The 16,153-nt window shown below is 42.4% G+C and overlaps 1 protein-coding gene across 11 annotated transcripts in view; it reads right to left on the reverse strand.

The window, feature by feature from the left end:
- The window catches only part of LOC106603640 (neural cell adhesion molecule 1), a 305,941-nt gene that overhangs the window by 29,862 nt on the left and 259,926 nt on the right, over window positions 1–16,153 (reverse strand). For 6 of the 11 annotated variants that reach the window (XM_045717231.2, XM_045717233.2, XM_045717237.2 and 3 more), the window contains one exon: window positions 10,472–10,597. In XM_045717231.2, coding sequence (XP_045573187.1) covers window positions 10,472–10,597 — 126 coding nt within the window. Of the gene's footprint in view, window positions 1–1,786; window positions 1,835–10,471; window positions 10,598–16,153 lie in introns of all 11 variants that reach the window. The other 5 variants (XM_045717229.2, XM_082974676.1, XM_082974677.1 and 2 more) reach the window with 1 other exon arrangement.

A 16,153-nucleotide genomic window follows, 5' to 3' on the forward strand; every position in this document is an offset into this window, starting at 1 on the left:
CCAAACATGGATGTAGCCTTTACCTTTCCCAAACATGTATGTAGCCTTTACCTTTCCCAAACATGTATGTAGCCTTTACCTTTCCCAAACATCTATGTAGCCTTTACCTTTCCCAAACATGTATGTAGCCTTTACCTTTCCCAAACATGTATGTAGCCTTTACCTTTCCCAAACATCTATGTAGCCTTTACCTTTCCCAAACATCTATGTAGCCTTTACCTTTCCCAAACATCTATGTAGCCTTTACCTTTCCCAAACATCTATGTAGCCTTTACCTTTCCCAAACATCTATATAGCCTTTACCTTTCCCAAACATCTATGTGTAACAGTGTAGGTTCCGTCCCTCTCTTCGCCCCAACCTGGGCTCGAACCAGGGACCCTTGCACACATCAACAACTGACACCCCACGAAGCATCGTTACCCATCGCGCCACAAAAGCCGCGGCCCTTGCAACGCAAGGGGCAACCCTACTTCAAGTCTCAGAGCGAGTGACGTCTCCGATTGAAACGCTATTAGCGCGCACCACCGCTAACTAACTAGCCATTTCACATCGGTTACACTCACCCCCCCTTTGACCTCCTCCTTTTCCGCAGCAACCAACGATCCGGGTCAACAGCATCAATGTAACAGTGTAGGTTCCGTCCCTCTCTTCGTCCCAACCTGGGCTCGAACCAGGGACCCTTGCACGCATCAACAACTGACACCCCACGAAGCATCGTTACCCATCGCGCCACAAAAGCCGCGGCTCTTGCAACGCAAGGGGCAACCCTACTTCAAGTCTCAGAGCGGGTGACGTCACCGATTGAAACGCTATTAGCGCGCACCACCGCTAACTAACTAGCCATTTCACATCGGTTACACTCACCCCCCCTTTTGACCTCCTCCTTTTCCGCAGCAACCAACGATCCGGGTCAACAGCATCAATGTAACAGTGTAGGTTCCGTCCCTCTCTTCGCCCCAACCTGGGCTCGAACCAGGGACCCTTGCACACATCAACAACTGACACCCCACGAAGCATCGTTACCCATCGCGCCACAAAAGCTAGCCATGGAAAACCCCAAATATTACCTGACGTCACTGTCAATACCATAGCCGCCAGGGGAAAGACAGAAGGGGTCAAGGGAGGGAGCTGCCTACATCTTAGAAGAGTGTTCAGACATAACACCTGGCATAGCCGAGGAGCCACAGACGCACAGAAAGGAATGTACAAAATAAGGAGACTAGCTATATATCTAAAGGGCAGAGAAGCTCTAGGTGTGCTAAAGCTAATAATGGTGGTGATGTTAGTTAATGGCAGGACGGTAGCTTCCTTCTTTAGACTAATCAGACAACATGCAGCAGTGTTAGCTAATGTTACAGTGATCAATCCTGTAATCAGATGTGTGGTGCATGCTGCACTGCACTGCTTCGACATTAAAGAAGAATGTCTGTAAAACCCACTCTAAATTCCCTGGGGGACGATACCAAAAGCACAGTGTTTTGTAATACATGCGTTTGGGGTTAACTGAATTCATATCAAGTAGAGGGCAACCTGTTTTAAGTAGAGGGCAACCTGTTTCTTGCTGGCTGAGGTTAGTCAGTGGAACTGTACTAAGGATTGAGGCAGTGAGCAGAGTCAGTGACTGCCTGACTGTCTCTCTGTATCACTGACCAACCCTATAACTAATGACAGTACACCAGTAGCTCCTCGTCTCTAAAGCGGAGCGAGTAGCACTAAGCAGTGGTGAGACCAAGCAGGCATAGAGAGGGAGATTGGGGGGTAGAGGAGACACACCGGCATACTCACTAAGGGCTGCACTGGTTGAAGGAATGAAGGTTGGTGTCACTGACGAAACTGCAAGATGGTGAAAACATGGTGAGAGGTGCCCGTGATTGCCCAGAGAGGACAGTGCAAGTCGTTAGTGTTACAGACGACTGAACGTCCTGATGACAGAGCACCCCCCCCGGTACACATCAGTCATCCACTGGCACCAACACACCATAGAGCGTCATATCGACTTTCACATAAGGCTTATGCTGAGCAGCATGAAACACCTCATGAACAAGAGCACTTTAAAATCATGATGTACAGTACAACATCACATTCATCATAAGAATGTGTCATACCATAGGTCTGCTCATACCATTACCTGAGATGCTTCTATTATGGAAAGTATTTAACTGTGTTTTATCATTAAAATCAGCTGGAATCTACATTGTACTGTAATAAACTAAAGTTTCACACTCATTTAACCTAGATTATCATATTCTTATCTTCATTAGGAACACCAGCAGGTAGCCCTCTAACTTCTAAATATATATTGACCTCCCCACATTAAAATTCCTAAGAGCAGGAGATGAGTTTCCATAAGCCTCGTTTGAAGCAGGTAGTATAGCTGTTGGTCTATGTTCGACAATTATCATTAGAATTGAACCCACTTTATCAACACAAACACAACTCATTCCAACCAAGCTGCTTTCTCAAGATAATCATGAGCCATTACCCACAGGGTAGGTGTTGTTGTAAGAACCACAGATTTGTGCAGACTCATGACAATGAAAATGTATCATTGGTAGTCAGCTGAAAATAGTTATATGAGAAACTATTCTCTTGTATGACTCAATTAACTGTGAACATCTAAAATCTTGTTATTAGTGACAAAAGCATATTGTGTAAGTGAACCATAAAATGGACTATCAATGTACAATACGCCTAATTTACCAGGCTCTATTTGTACACAAGTGAGGGTAGAACTGTCTAAGGGAACCTAAGTTGTTGCTTCAAGTTGGTCAGGCTTTCCTTAGATATACTGTAAATGTGGTGAGGAATGGTATGGCAGACAAAGACACCAAGTGATAAAAGCAACACTGCGGCCATTGACAGAACAACTCCACCCAGAGTGAAAAAGACTTTGTAGAACACTGTCAATTTAAAAAGGAGAATTTTTTAAAATTTGAAAGTAGAGCAGCATTGCAGAAAGCAATAATCCATTCCACAAATCTTTGAAAAAAGCATGCCTGCTTTTGACATATTTGCAAGAAACGCTCATAAGCCATCGACTTCGCAAAGAAGCTTCACACTGCTTGACTGCCTTTAAGTTGTCATCAGTTAAGAAACAGAAGTACAATCAGAAATTCATAATAGAGTTGTTTCACCGCTTAGAATTTGAGTGATAATCCGTCTTGCATGAGCAGGCCAGCAACTATGTCTGGCAAACCGCAGATATTGCAATCCACATATTTGTGGTAAGGTCCATGGCAGATAATATATTTTGAGTGCAAAAATGACCTAAAGAAAAATCTTCTCAACATTTTAATTATTAATAGGGATTCGGTCCGCACAAGCATGCTGGGGAGAGACGGACGCTTAGAGCAGACTGGAAATCACATTTTGGATAGCTACATAATAACCAATGAACATTATATATTTTTTCACTGCAATTGCATAAAAGCTGAGAGGAAGCCGAGGTATTTATAGCCAGGTTTCCATGGTGCCATAGCCAAGGCACATCATGTTAGAAGGGTTTCTGAAAAACCAATTAGTTGAAAAATGCCAAGAGACAGGGAGAAAGAGGCTGAGCCATCCCTTAGAAAGGCATACTCACCCTCCAATTACGTCAGATCACCAGCTGGAATGCTGCGTGAGTGTGTAGGGAGCATTTTGTGAGGTAGCTGCTGTTGTATATGTAATTTGAGGTGTGGTTGCTGACGTTAGAACAGTCTCCATAGTTCCTTCCACCACCTCAGCCTCGACCACCATGGCCGGCTCAATGGTGACTTCCTCTACCTACAGAGGTAAGACCCCCTTATACATGCAATCTACAGAGTTGTCCTCAAGGCTACTACCATGGGTCACTGGGTCTCTGTTGCCTTGACTGGAGGGAGGCTCTGTGTTGTCATGGCAACAAGGAGGGGCACTGCTACAGGAACAGCTGTGTTACCCGCTGCCCTCTGTGGGTCATCGGGTGGAGTCCCCAGAGGGAACGGGGAACCTCAACACAGGGGGCTCTGTCTCTGACATGGTGCCCATGACTACACCTCCCTGGTCCTCAGCTTTGGTTGAAATGTCCTGGGGATCTGGTTAGGAACCTTGAGCATCGGGTTAGCCCTTAGAGAATCGTCATATCCCTTTGCAGGTTCTGTGGACACCTGGCTTACCTCTTATTCTAGTAGGACTTCTATAAGGGTGGTTGTGGACACTATGGACTTCTAATTGTTTTAACTTGGGTCACTGTATTTCAAAAACTAAGACATGTCTTCTGTTCCCAATTGATGGAGACACTGTGTAGAACAATGTCATGGCACAGAAATGTACAAGAGAGCATTCACTATGGCCCATCTTGTAAACCCTGAGTCCTCCTAAACTAGTACTATGACACACGCCTGCACACACAAACTAACTAAAGGAGATTAGTTTAAAACTTGTATAACATAATTATATATATGAAATATATCTGATCTGTATGTTTTTAAAGTAATTATTTAATTATATGCCATTTAATATCAACAGCTTTTGTCTAGATTTACAAGTTGTCCCTTACACCCTGGAAATACAGTAGTACCGTAACTGCATACAGCAACGGAGAAGACTAAAGTCTATGCCATCCCTGTGCTCCTGGCTAGTCATGCAGGCCCTGATGAATGTTAAGTGGGTGTTTGGAGTGTTCGAACCATTATCCCACCAATCACCTCTCCCATCCAGGTAGGTTAACCTCCACAATAAAAACAGATGATGGTATCCATCTCCTCCAAACATAACCACATAAGAGAATCAGCATAATTATGAGATAGTCTTTGTTGCGCTTCTCTGCCTTTTGTACCAGGGTCTTATGAGGGGGAAAAATAGGCTTCTCTGTAATGGTGCCTCACACTGTCATGGCTGAACAGAGATGCAATAAACCCGGTGGAAAAGCTGATGCCTGGTGAATTAGGGATGTCTTAAAGGGATACTTCAGAATTTTGCCAATTTTTGGCAGAGTCAGATTAGCTTGTGGATACCATTTTTATGTCTCGCGTGCAGTTTGAAGGAAGTTGCTGAATAGTGTTAGTGCAATTGCTAACTAGCATTAGTGCAATGACTGGAAGTCTATGGTAACTGCTAGCATACTAGTAGATACAATAGACTTCCAGTCATTGTGCTAATGCTAGTTAGCATTGGCTCACGAAACTACCATTTAACTTCCTTCATACCGGATGCAGATTGCCAAAATCCCAAAGTATCCCTTTAAGAATGGCAACAAACCATCAAACCCAACCACGGCTGGATCCAGTCTGTTGCCGATATCTCAGGCTACATTTCAATTGTGCCACATAAACAATGAGTCATCATTGAGAAACTAATGGCACTGAATATTTAGATTTCCCTTTGGCTGATAATGCGGCTCAGTTCTATGTCTTTGGTTGTATACGCTGCTGTACGGGCAATAACACTGTCCAACATGTTGTTATTGCTCATTATGTTCATACGAATTACTGAGTATCTGTACAATTGGCTAAGGTTTGAGTGACTATTTGAAGTCAATCAGGGGTCAATCAGTTCACTGTACAAAGGGAGAGGGGACAAGATGCACACGGGAGAAGCAAGTGGCTAAAAATGAGCTATGGAACTATGGGATTGCACGGTACATGGTCACTTATGTATTACACGCTCAAAGTCTGCTTAGAAACTACAATATGACTAAAACAAACCTGAGTCCACGTTAGAGTAATGAAATGGTATGCCGTCTGGAAATGTTTGAGACAAGAGTTATTGCGTGAGCGTTTTAATTTATTGAAAACAAATACCAAAATGCCCCAATCAAAGCTTTGAGGAATTGGCCAAGTAGAATTCTTAATTCAATGAGATAACGAAACAAAGCAAATTCAATTGTCCATTGAAAATACGTTTTTTCATCTATACAACTAGCAATTGTTAATTCCGTTTTTTACATAATAAATATTTAAAATAAATGGATGAAATGAAAACAAAAGTCAAAGAAAAGGAAGCAAAGACAGGGAGATGAGAAACTTACTTGTGAAAGTATAGCCTGAGAAGTCCAATTGAACAAAAATAGATGGGTAAACATGAACAAAATCAGAAGAAACAGAAACAATTCAAACAGAAATGTACAGAATGGTAGAAGGTCCTGTCACTTCACAACTAAATATGAACCATGACAAACAGTGATAATGGGATAGTTCACTTTGGTAAAGTATACAGTGCCTTCAGAAAGTATTCATGCACCTTGACCTATTCCACATTATGTTGTGTTACAGCCTGAATTCAAAATGGATTAAAAACATCTACACACAATACCCTATAATGACAAATTGAAAACAAGTTTTTAGAAAGTTTTGCAAATATATTGAATATTAAATACAGAAATATCAAATTTACATAAGTATTCACACCCCCGAGTCAGTACTTTGTAGTAGAAGCACCTTTTGGCAGCAATTACAGTCTTTCTGGATAAGTCTCTAAGAGCTTTCCACACTTGGACTGTGCAACATTTGCCCATTATTCTTTTAAAAATTCTTCAAGTACTGTCAAATTGGTTGTTGATCGTTGCTAGACAACCATTTTCAGGTCTTGCCATAGATTTTCAAGACGATTTAAGTCAAAACTGTAACCTGGTCACTCAGGAACATTCACTGTCTTTTTGGTTGGCAACTCTAGTTGGCCTTGTGTTTTAGGTTATTGTCCTGCTGAAAGGTGAATTCATCTCCCAGTGTCTAGTGGAAAGCAGACTGAACCAGGTTTTCCTCTAGGATTTTTCCTGTGCTTAGCTCCATTCTGTTTATTTTTATCCTGAAAAACTTCCCAGTTCTTAACAATTACCAGAACACCCATAAGATGATGCAGCCACCACCAAGGCCCTCCAAGGCCCACCCACGGCTACACTCCTGCCCAGTCATGTGAAATCCATAGATTAGGGCCTAATTAATTGATTTCAAATGACTGATTTCGTTATATGAACTTCATCTCAGTAAAATCTTTGAAATTGTTGCATTTATATTTTTGTTCAGTATATTTAACCCTTATTTTACCAGCTAAGTTAACTGAGAACACATTCTCATCTACAGCAACAACCTGGGGAATAGTTACAGGGGAGAGGAGGGGGATGAATGAGCCAATTGAAAGCTGGGGATGGTTAGGTGGTCATGATGGTATGAGGGCAAGATTGGGAATTAAGCCCAATAAGTGCCATGGTATCTTTAATGACCACAGAGAGTCAGGACAAAAGACACCACCTTACACAGGCCAATCACTGCCCTGGGGCATTGGGATATTTTTTATTTTCAGACCAGAGGAAAGAGTGCCTCCTACTGGCCCAGCATCTGGTGTCCCATCCAGGGACCAACCAGAATCAACCCTGCTTCGTTTCAGAGAAAAACCAGCAGAGGGATGCAGGGTGCTATGCTGCTGTCTTTGTAATGACTGGGTATATTGATACACCATCCAAAGTGTAATTAATAACTTCACTATGCTCAAAGGGATATTCAATGTCTGCTTTTTTTTAACCCATCTACCAATAGGTGCCCTTCTTTGCGAGGCATTGGAAAACCTCCCTGGTCTTTATGGTTGAATCTGGGTTTGAAATTCACTGGAGGACACTGAGGGACAGAGACTTGTACAGTATGTGTGGAGTACAGAGATGAGGTAGTCATTAAAAAATCATGTGAAACACTATCCATGCAGCTCATTATGTGACTTTTTTACTCCAGAACTTATTTAGGCGTGCAATAAAAAGGGGTTTAATACTTATTAACTCAAGACACTTCAGTTTTTCATTTTGAATTACTTTGTTTAAATTCCACTTTGATATTATGGGGTATTGTGTTTAGGCCAGTGACAAAAAGTCAAAATTGTATACATTTTAAATTCAGGCTGCAATACAACAAAATGGGTAAAAGGAGAAGGGGTATTAACAATTTCTGAAGGCACTGTAACTATTATCAGTAAAACATATTTAATCGATTTATAGAGCTCATGAGCCGTAAAATAAACATACCTAATCAATGTACCTTGTAAATTAGGCATGTTTAGCATTCTGGACAGACTTCAAATAATGTCACAGTACTTTCAAGGTGAGAAAACATTCAGAACATTGTGAAATAGAGTAATAGTGAATTATGACTTTAGGTCGCTGTTTATCTGATTAAGGTACTCAATGCTCCAAATGACGATGAAGTAACAGGACAAGGCATCCCTCTAGACTATAGACTGAAAAAAGGGTCAATCTAAGTGGGAACTAAGGGTGGTTGCTACAGAAGCACAGAGGGTGAAAAGCACAGATGGAAGCGTGGCAGAAGCAAAACAGAATCAGACTGATTCATGCCTTAAATGTGTTGAATCAGAAGTGAATAAACCTAGACAAAATAACCTTAACTACCACGTACAGCAACACCGCTCAGACTGACTGACAAACTAGGAGGGAGAAAATAAAAGATGTGGTCGCTTTTCCATTCCAACTCTCTAATTCCTTCAGTGTTTTGAGATGGCTACCACAGAGTGTGAATCTAGGCAGATTCATATTATGCTATTTTATTACGCAGCTCTTACAAATTAGATCCAGTGACTTAAATGTGTAAATCGGCCTTAATAAAACATCCAAAAATAGGTGCAATCATAAACTGTTCTGGGAGTAAATTAATGTCTAGATTTTCAGATTGAATGTTCCCCCTATACACTACTCTACGCATACAGTGGTTTACGAAAGTATTCACCTCCCTTGGCATTTTTCCTATTTTGTTGCCTTACAATCTGGAATTAAAATGGATTTTGAGGGGGTTTATTGTGAAAGAAAGAAGAAATAATAAGAAAAAAACCCCGGAAAACTTAAGCGTGCATAACTATTCACCCCCTCAAAGTAAATACTTTGTAGAGCTACATTTTGCAGCAATTACAGCTGCAAGTCTCTTTGGGTATGTCTCTATAAGCTTGGCACATCTACTGTAGCCACTGAGATTTTTGCCCGTTCTTCAAGGCAAAACTGCTCCAGCTCCTTCAAGTTGGATGGGTTCTGCTGGTGCACAGCAATCTTTAAGTCATACACCACAGATTTTATTTTAACTGACTTGCCTAGTTAAATAAAGGTAAAATTAAAATAAATAAAAATAAAATCTTCCATTATACTGGCATAGGCACAATGTATTGTTTAACTCCAAATTCACTATGTTTTATACGTTTTGAAGATCCGGGCAAATTTTTGCCAATCTTGAAGTTAGTAATTGCTTAATAATTGACTCTTCAGTGTCCAGACTAATTGTAAATGTGTGTTTTACCAGAACAGGGTAAAACACTTGCTTGAAAGATGTAAGCATGGCTTTCCGACTGGTGCACTCACAAGCACACAGCGCCTCTTTACTAACAAATGTGTTAAAGTGCTAGTCACCACTGTGTTGCAGATGATCAAAATAAATTGATGATGCCAATTTACCTTGTCATCTACACTGATTTTTAGTCCACCAAAATAGCAGCCTTAAATTACATTTGTCATAATTGTTGTTGATGTTGTGTTGTGTAGTGTGAGTGATGCGAGCATTGTTCCTTTCATTTAATGATTAGGCATTAGCATGAATTGATCTATCAGCTACCTGTCAAGAGAAAATCTCAAAACGACAAAGAATTGTGCTCTGATAACATTTACAGTTGTCATCGTAGATATTGTTTTTCTTTGTCCTCATGAAGAACCAAAATAGCTTGCAGAAATGCACAGACTGAAGTTAGCTTCACAATAAATGGAAAAAGTTTGAGTTGTGTAGACTGAGAATGCCGACACACAGAGATAGAGACGAGACAATATGTTTTCTGCACCTAGCAAATTATGCTCTGAAGGTTGGTAGGGGTGGTATGTGGGGTAGGGAAGGGGGCTGTCTAGCCCTCTAGAAACAACAACATCCCATGGGGAGAGAAGCACAAAATACACCAGAACTGGGTAAAACACTGTAGGCCTATGTGTGTGATGTGTGTGTGTGACAAACACACACAGACACTACGGTCACCAGGACCAACGAAAGGGAGGGGGAGGACGGAAACCTGGATGGCACCCCCCTTCCACAACCCATTAGCTGAAAAACATAGGCCCCCACCCCTCCTTCCCCAACCTTTCTATGCAAACTAACCTAACGTAACAGGCATAAGAGAAACACCTCAGTGGAATTCCCACATCCAGTTTTCAGAGGAAAAGGAAGCTAGGTTGAAAATAGATGTATCCCTGAAAACCAGAACATCCCGTTGTTGGTAACTCCGCTAAGGCTAATGCTAAGGCTAATGCAAACAGACACACAGGCTGGGTACAGTTGGCAATGCATCCCTGGAGCACAGTGGCTGGTCCTTCAAGGAGATCAGAAGGAAGATGCATTATGCATGTGGCGCTGGGGGCTTGGGGGGGATAGGTGGTTGCGGCTGGATGGCTAGACTGCACGAGGTGGTGATAGGGAGGAAAAGCATTCGGGTCAGGTGAGTGCTATCTCTCTGCAGGAGGGAACAGGGAAGGAGGGAAGCACTTACGGACTGGCTCTGTCTTGAAGTTCAGGGGAGTGCTGCTCTCGCCCTCACCCTTGCCGTTGATGGCAGACATCTTGACCTCATAGAAGGTCTCGGGCTTCAGGCCCACGATGGTGATCATGCTGAGGCCTGTCGGAGAAAAGGGGGATTTTACAAAGCGCCATTAAAGATATTGACACAGACCTAGTCACCCGGCTGGCTGATGAAGACCACTTGTAATGTCTTGGATGGCTCAAGGACAAGGATCATCAACTAGATTCAGCCCTGGGACGATTTTTTTGTTGTTGAGTGGATGGTCAGCAGGCCAGACATAATTACAAATCATTTGTAGACTACAAATTGACCGCAACATAATAATTTCAAACCTTGCTTACATTTGTATACGATCACATATATCTCTCTACTATGCATAGGAATACTTTGGAATAGATTTCCTAAATTAAAATTACTTGGAGCTGATTTGCTGGTGTTTTTACAGTCTTATGTCCCAAAATTGCTCAGAAAACTTTAAGGGCCAAATAAAATTACCCAGGGGCCTCCAGTTGGGGAACCTTGCTCTAGGATGAGTGATGCAATGGGAGGCCTCTGCTAAGAGAAGCAGAGGGCAGGACAGAGTGCTGGCTGTTATTGTGATCTCCTCTCTGTCGAGGAGCAAGACAGTGTGGTGGAGAAGAGAGTGATCTGAGAGGGGGTATGTTGGCACTGTTTTTTGTGTATGAGCGAGCGTAGAGGCTGGCCCTTGTCTGTTTGAGTGAGTGAGTGGGGAGGTTTATTGCTTGACGCTGTGTGTGCGTGGGGAGTGTGTGTGAGGATGCCATATGTTCAGGTTGTCTGTGTTTTGTTTCTGTGTGTGTGTGTGTGTGTATTTTCTAGTCCATAAGTAGGTATCTGCGTGTGTTAGTTGGCAGGCCTTTCACAGTGCAAATGTCTATTGGCTGGCCGTTATGTGTGTGTCTGTGTGCAGAATTGCAGTCACTGGTGTGTGAACCAAGTTGTTTTTAGTTTGGGTGCTTCTGTGTGTGTGTGTGTGTGCGTGTGTGTGTGTGTGAGTGTGCATCAGGCTGGCCTGTGACAAGTGGCCCCTTGGTTCTGTCAACAATCTGCTGATATATCCCATGTGAGAGTAAGACAGACAGACAGACAGACAGACAGACAGACAGACAGACAGACAGACAGACAGACAGACAGACAGACAGACAGACAGACAGACAGACAGACAGACAGACAGACAGACAGACAGACAGACAGACAGACAGACAGACAGACAGACAGACAGACAGACAGACAGACAGACCAGAACAAGATGATATTGCAGAACAAGATGACAAACAGATGTGCCCACATTAGAGTCCTGCATCAGGTTGGATACCCACGGTGGAAGGAAAAAATGATTTCAACCTGCAGGTCAGCTCGCGGTTCAGAACAATTATATTGCAGGTCGGAAACGTTAAACAAAATAAAAAAATGTTTTACAAACCCAGGAGCTTGTTGTGTTGTGTTGCGAATCACATTCGGTGAGTTTACATACACTTAGGTTGGAGTCATTAAAACTTATTTTTCCACCACTCCACAAATTTCTTGTTAACGAACTATAGTTTTGGTAAGTCTGTTAGGACATCTACTTTGTGCATGACACAAGTAATTTTTCCAACAATTGTTTACAGACAGATTATTTCACTTATAATGAATTCACTGAATCACAATTCCAGTGGGTGCGCACCATGGGAACATGGGACCTCGCAGCCGTCATACCGCTCAGGAAGGAGATGCATTCTGTCTCCTAGAGATGAACGTACTTTGGTGCGAAAAGTGCAAATCAATCCCAGAACAACAGCAAAGGACCTTGTGAAGATGCTGGAGAAAACAGGTACAAAAGTATCTATATCCACAGTAAAACGAGTCCTATATCGACATAACCTGAAAGGCCGGTCAGCAAGGAAGAAGCCACTGCTCCAAAACCGCCATAAAAAAGCCAGACTACGGTTTGCAACTGCACATGGGGACAAAGATCGTACTTTTTGGAGAAATGTCCTCTGGTCTGACGAAACAAAAATAGAACTGTTTGGCCATAATTACCATCGTTATGTTTGGAGGAAAAAGGGGGAGGCTTGCAAGCCAAAGAACACCATCCCAAACGTGAAGCACGGGGGTGGCAGCATCATGTTGTGGGGGTGCTTTGCTGCAGGAGGGACTGGTGCACTTCACAAAATAGATGGCATCATGAGAAGGAAAATTCTGTGGATATATTGAAGCAACATCTCGAGACATCAGTCAGGAAGTTAAAGCTTGGTCGCAAATAGGTCTTCCAAATGGACAATGACCCCAAGCATACTTCCGAAGTTATGGCAAAATGGCTTAAGGACAACAAAGTCAAGGTATTGGAGGGGCCATCACAAAGCCCTGACCTCAATCCCATAGAACATTTATGGGCAGAACTGAAAAGCATGTGTGAGCAAGGAGGCCTACAAACCTGACTCAGCTACACCAGCTCTGTCAGGAGGAATGGGCCAAAATTCACCCAACTTATTGTGGGAAGCTTGTGGAAGGCTACCCATAACGTTTGGCCAAAGTTAAACAATTTAAAGGTAATGCTTCCAAATGTCTAACGTAGGATAAATAAAAAGGTTATGAAATAGACCTACACCATCGTGGAAACAGGTGCTGCACAAGTAAAATCCCCAGTTTGGTTTGGAAGGATTTGGGACTCATTGTGGACAAGGACAACAACCCGGTAGCTGGATACACAGCCAGCAAAAAGTGCAAGCAGGTATTTGTTGACGATAGGCTAATTCAGTTTTATTATCAGTTAATTATTACTTTCATTCAGGCTTTCATTCATTCAGACCATACACAGTCATATCAAGTTTAAACCAGTGTGCTGGTAAAAGTTTGAGTGGGTAAATAAATGTATTTTTGCAGACAATATTCGATTCTGGGAATTGTTTATTTCAGCTTCAATTAAACTATTTGATTATCTAAACAATATAGAACGTAAAAGTATTGTTTTGTTATGTCGCGGGCCCGGTTCCACAAGGGGGCTAAAGTGGCTTAGCCCCCTCAGTTCAAACTTTAACCCCCTCAGTTGTAGTTTTATGTCCCTATATAAAAATATCAAAAAAGTAAAAATGATTGAGTGCCAGGTTGGCGGTTTCTCCGCTGCGCTTTGTCAGTATAATGGACAGCACGCACCGCGATGTGTGTTGGGGGGCTATGGAAAGCCACTGGGCAGTTAGGTATGACTCCTCTTGTTTCCATTAAAAGCGTGGAAAAAATGCTTTTAAGTGTGCAAAGCTGTCATCAAGGTGACTATTTGAAGAATCTATTTTGATTTGTTTAACACTTTTTTCCTTACTACATGATTCCATATGTGTTATTTCATAGTTTTGATGTCTTCACTATTATTCTACAATGTAGAAAATAGTAAGAAAAAAGAAAAACCATTGAATGTTTAGGTGTTCTAAAACTTTTGACCGGTAGTGGGGTCAAATTTGCCACGATGGATATCAGAAAGTAGCTTCACCAAAGTACCCAAGGAGAGCGATGAGTAGCAGCAGCAGCATCAAACCACAAAGGCCACCGCCAAGCCCAGCAGTGATGATGCTGCCGAGCTCCAGCTAGCTCCGTGTGCAGAGCCTACCCACCCTTCCACAAGCACCACCAGGATAATGGCTCCACAGCCACCTCCGACTGTTCCTGCTGATCTTGGAACAGAGGAGCCGGCCCAGGTTAGTCTAGAATCCTACCCTAGCTGCAGGTTTTACGTCCAAAAACATTCATTTAATAGCAATTGGTTCATAGGAAGAGAGTGGTTGGACTACTGCAGATGCTATTACAGTTTTTTTTTTTTTTTTTTACCTTTACTTAACTAGGCAAGTCAGTTAAGAACAAATCCTTATTTTCAATGACGGCCTAGGAACACTGGGTTAACTGCCTTGTTCAGGGGCAAAACGACAGATTGTTACCTTGTCAGCTGAGGGATTCGATCTTGAAACCTTTCAGTTACTAGTCCAACGCTCTAACCACTAGGCTACCTGCCACCCCGTTTTTCTACGTAGCCTACTGGTTTTAGTTGCTGTAAATCATGGATGGGCAACTTTGATAGGGGTGGGGGCCAAAAAACAGAACTCATCATAAGGGGCCGCAGTGGCTCATGGGTCCTCAGTGGCCCACATCCTTCACCCCCCCACCTTGCGAGAAAAACATTTTAGCGGCCCTCTTTGTGCCAGCGAATATACATTTTTTTTTAGCTTTAATGTTCATTTCCTGCAATTTTGCATTTTTTGCCATTGGGCGGAGAGAAGATTTTTTTATTATATATCTGATGATCAATGGGCCAAGATAACTGATGATCAATGGGCCAAGATTACTGATGATCAATGGGCCAAGATAACTGATAACTGATGCTATTCAGTGTTTTTGTTTGCCTGCATGAATAACTAGGCCACTACTTTCAACATTGCGTTTGCATTATTTTGGTAAGACAGCTGTGTGTACACTGCATTCACATAGGCTGTTTGGAATAGGTGAATTGCCCTCTCGATCTTGAAGCTTATATTCATTACCTTTCATTAGGTAATAAAGGTAACTAGAAGGCCCATTTTAACAGAGTGATTTAAGATGTCAATGAGCCGCATCTCACTGTAAAACTAAAAAGATATCGTTAATTCATGGCATGGTTTCCTTTTAACCAAATGTTGAATAGTCATGCAGAAAAATCAATTCATGCAGGGAGGGGAATAATAGCTACTACTCCTACTCTGGAGTCAGAAAAACTATAAAATTGGTGCTATTTGGCAGGTCACAGATTGGCTCTCGGAACAAATCTATGCTGGTAGGTCAGGTTGCGGAGAAAAATATGTCGGATCAGGTGGGGCTCGGAATTGCTGTGGCCGGTGTGTGGTGAGTGTGGCTCAAAAAAATAGACATGCGCAGGATTCTAGCCCACATAGACTTCTAGCCCCTGACAGATTTGGTGTGTTGGGCTGACCGCACTGATAATCAAATTCTAATATCTACCCCAATATCCTACATAGGTTTTGATGGGCGGCATATAGCCTAGCGGTTAAGAGTGTTGGGCCAGTAAACGAAAGGTCCCTGGTTTGAATCCCCGAGCCGGCAAGGTGGAAAGATCTGCTATTCTACCCTTGAGAAAAGCAGTTAACCCCCAACAACAACTGCTCCCTGGGTGCAGTGGATGTTGATTAAGGCAGCCCCCCGCACCTCTCTGATTCAGAGGGGTTGGGTTAAATGCGGAAGACACATTTCAGTTGAATGCATTCAGTTGTGCAACTGAATAGGTATCCCCCTTTCCCTTTATATTTTATTTACACGTTATTTATCCAGGACCCATTGAGGTGGATTTGTCTCTTCCAAGAGAACACCGGCCAAGACTCAATATGACAGTTATTAATAACGCTCTGACACTAGGCTTGTTTCTACAAACAATACTTATTCAAACTGAATGCTGACATTCACATTTCTGGCTTGCTTTGATAAACTAGTCTACTCCAGAAACATTTCTGTATGTATATGGCTCTGGTCTACTGGCAATATCATCTTGTTCTGTTCTGTTCTGTTCTGTTCTGTTCGTCTGTCTGTCTGTCTGTCTGTCTGTCTGTCTGTCTGTCTGTCTGTCTGTCTGTCTGTCTGTCTGTCTGTCTGTCTGTCTGTCTGTCTGTCTGTCTG

This window comes from Salmo salar, chromosome 04 (assembly GCF_965601325.2).
Source record: "Salmo salar chromosome 04, fSalSal1, whole genome shotgun sequence".
Classification (NCBI taxonomy): Eukaryota; Metazoa; Chordata; class Actinopteri; order Salmoniformes; family Salmonidae; genus Salmo; species Salmo salar.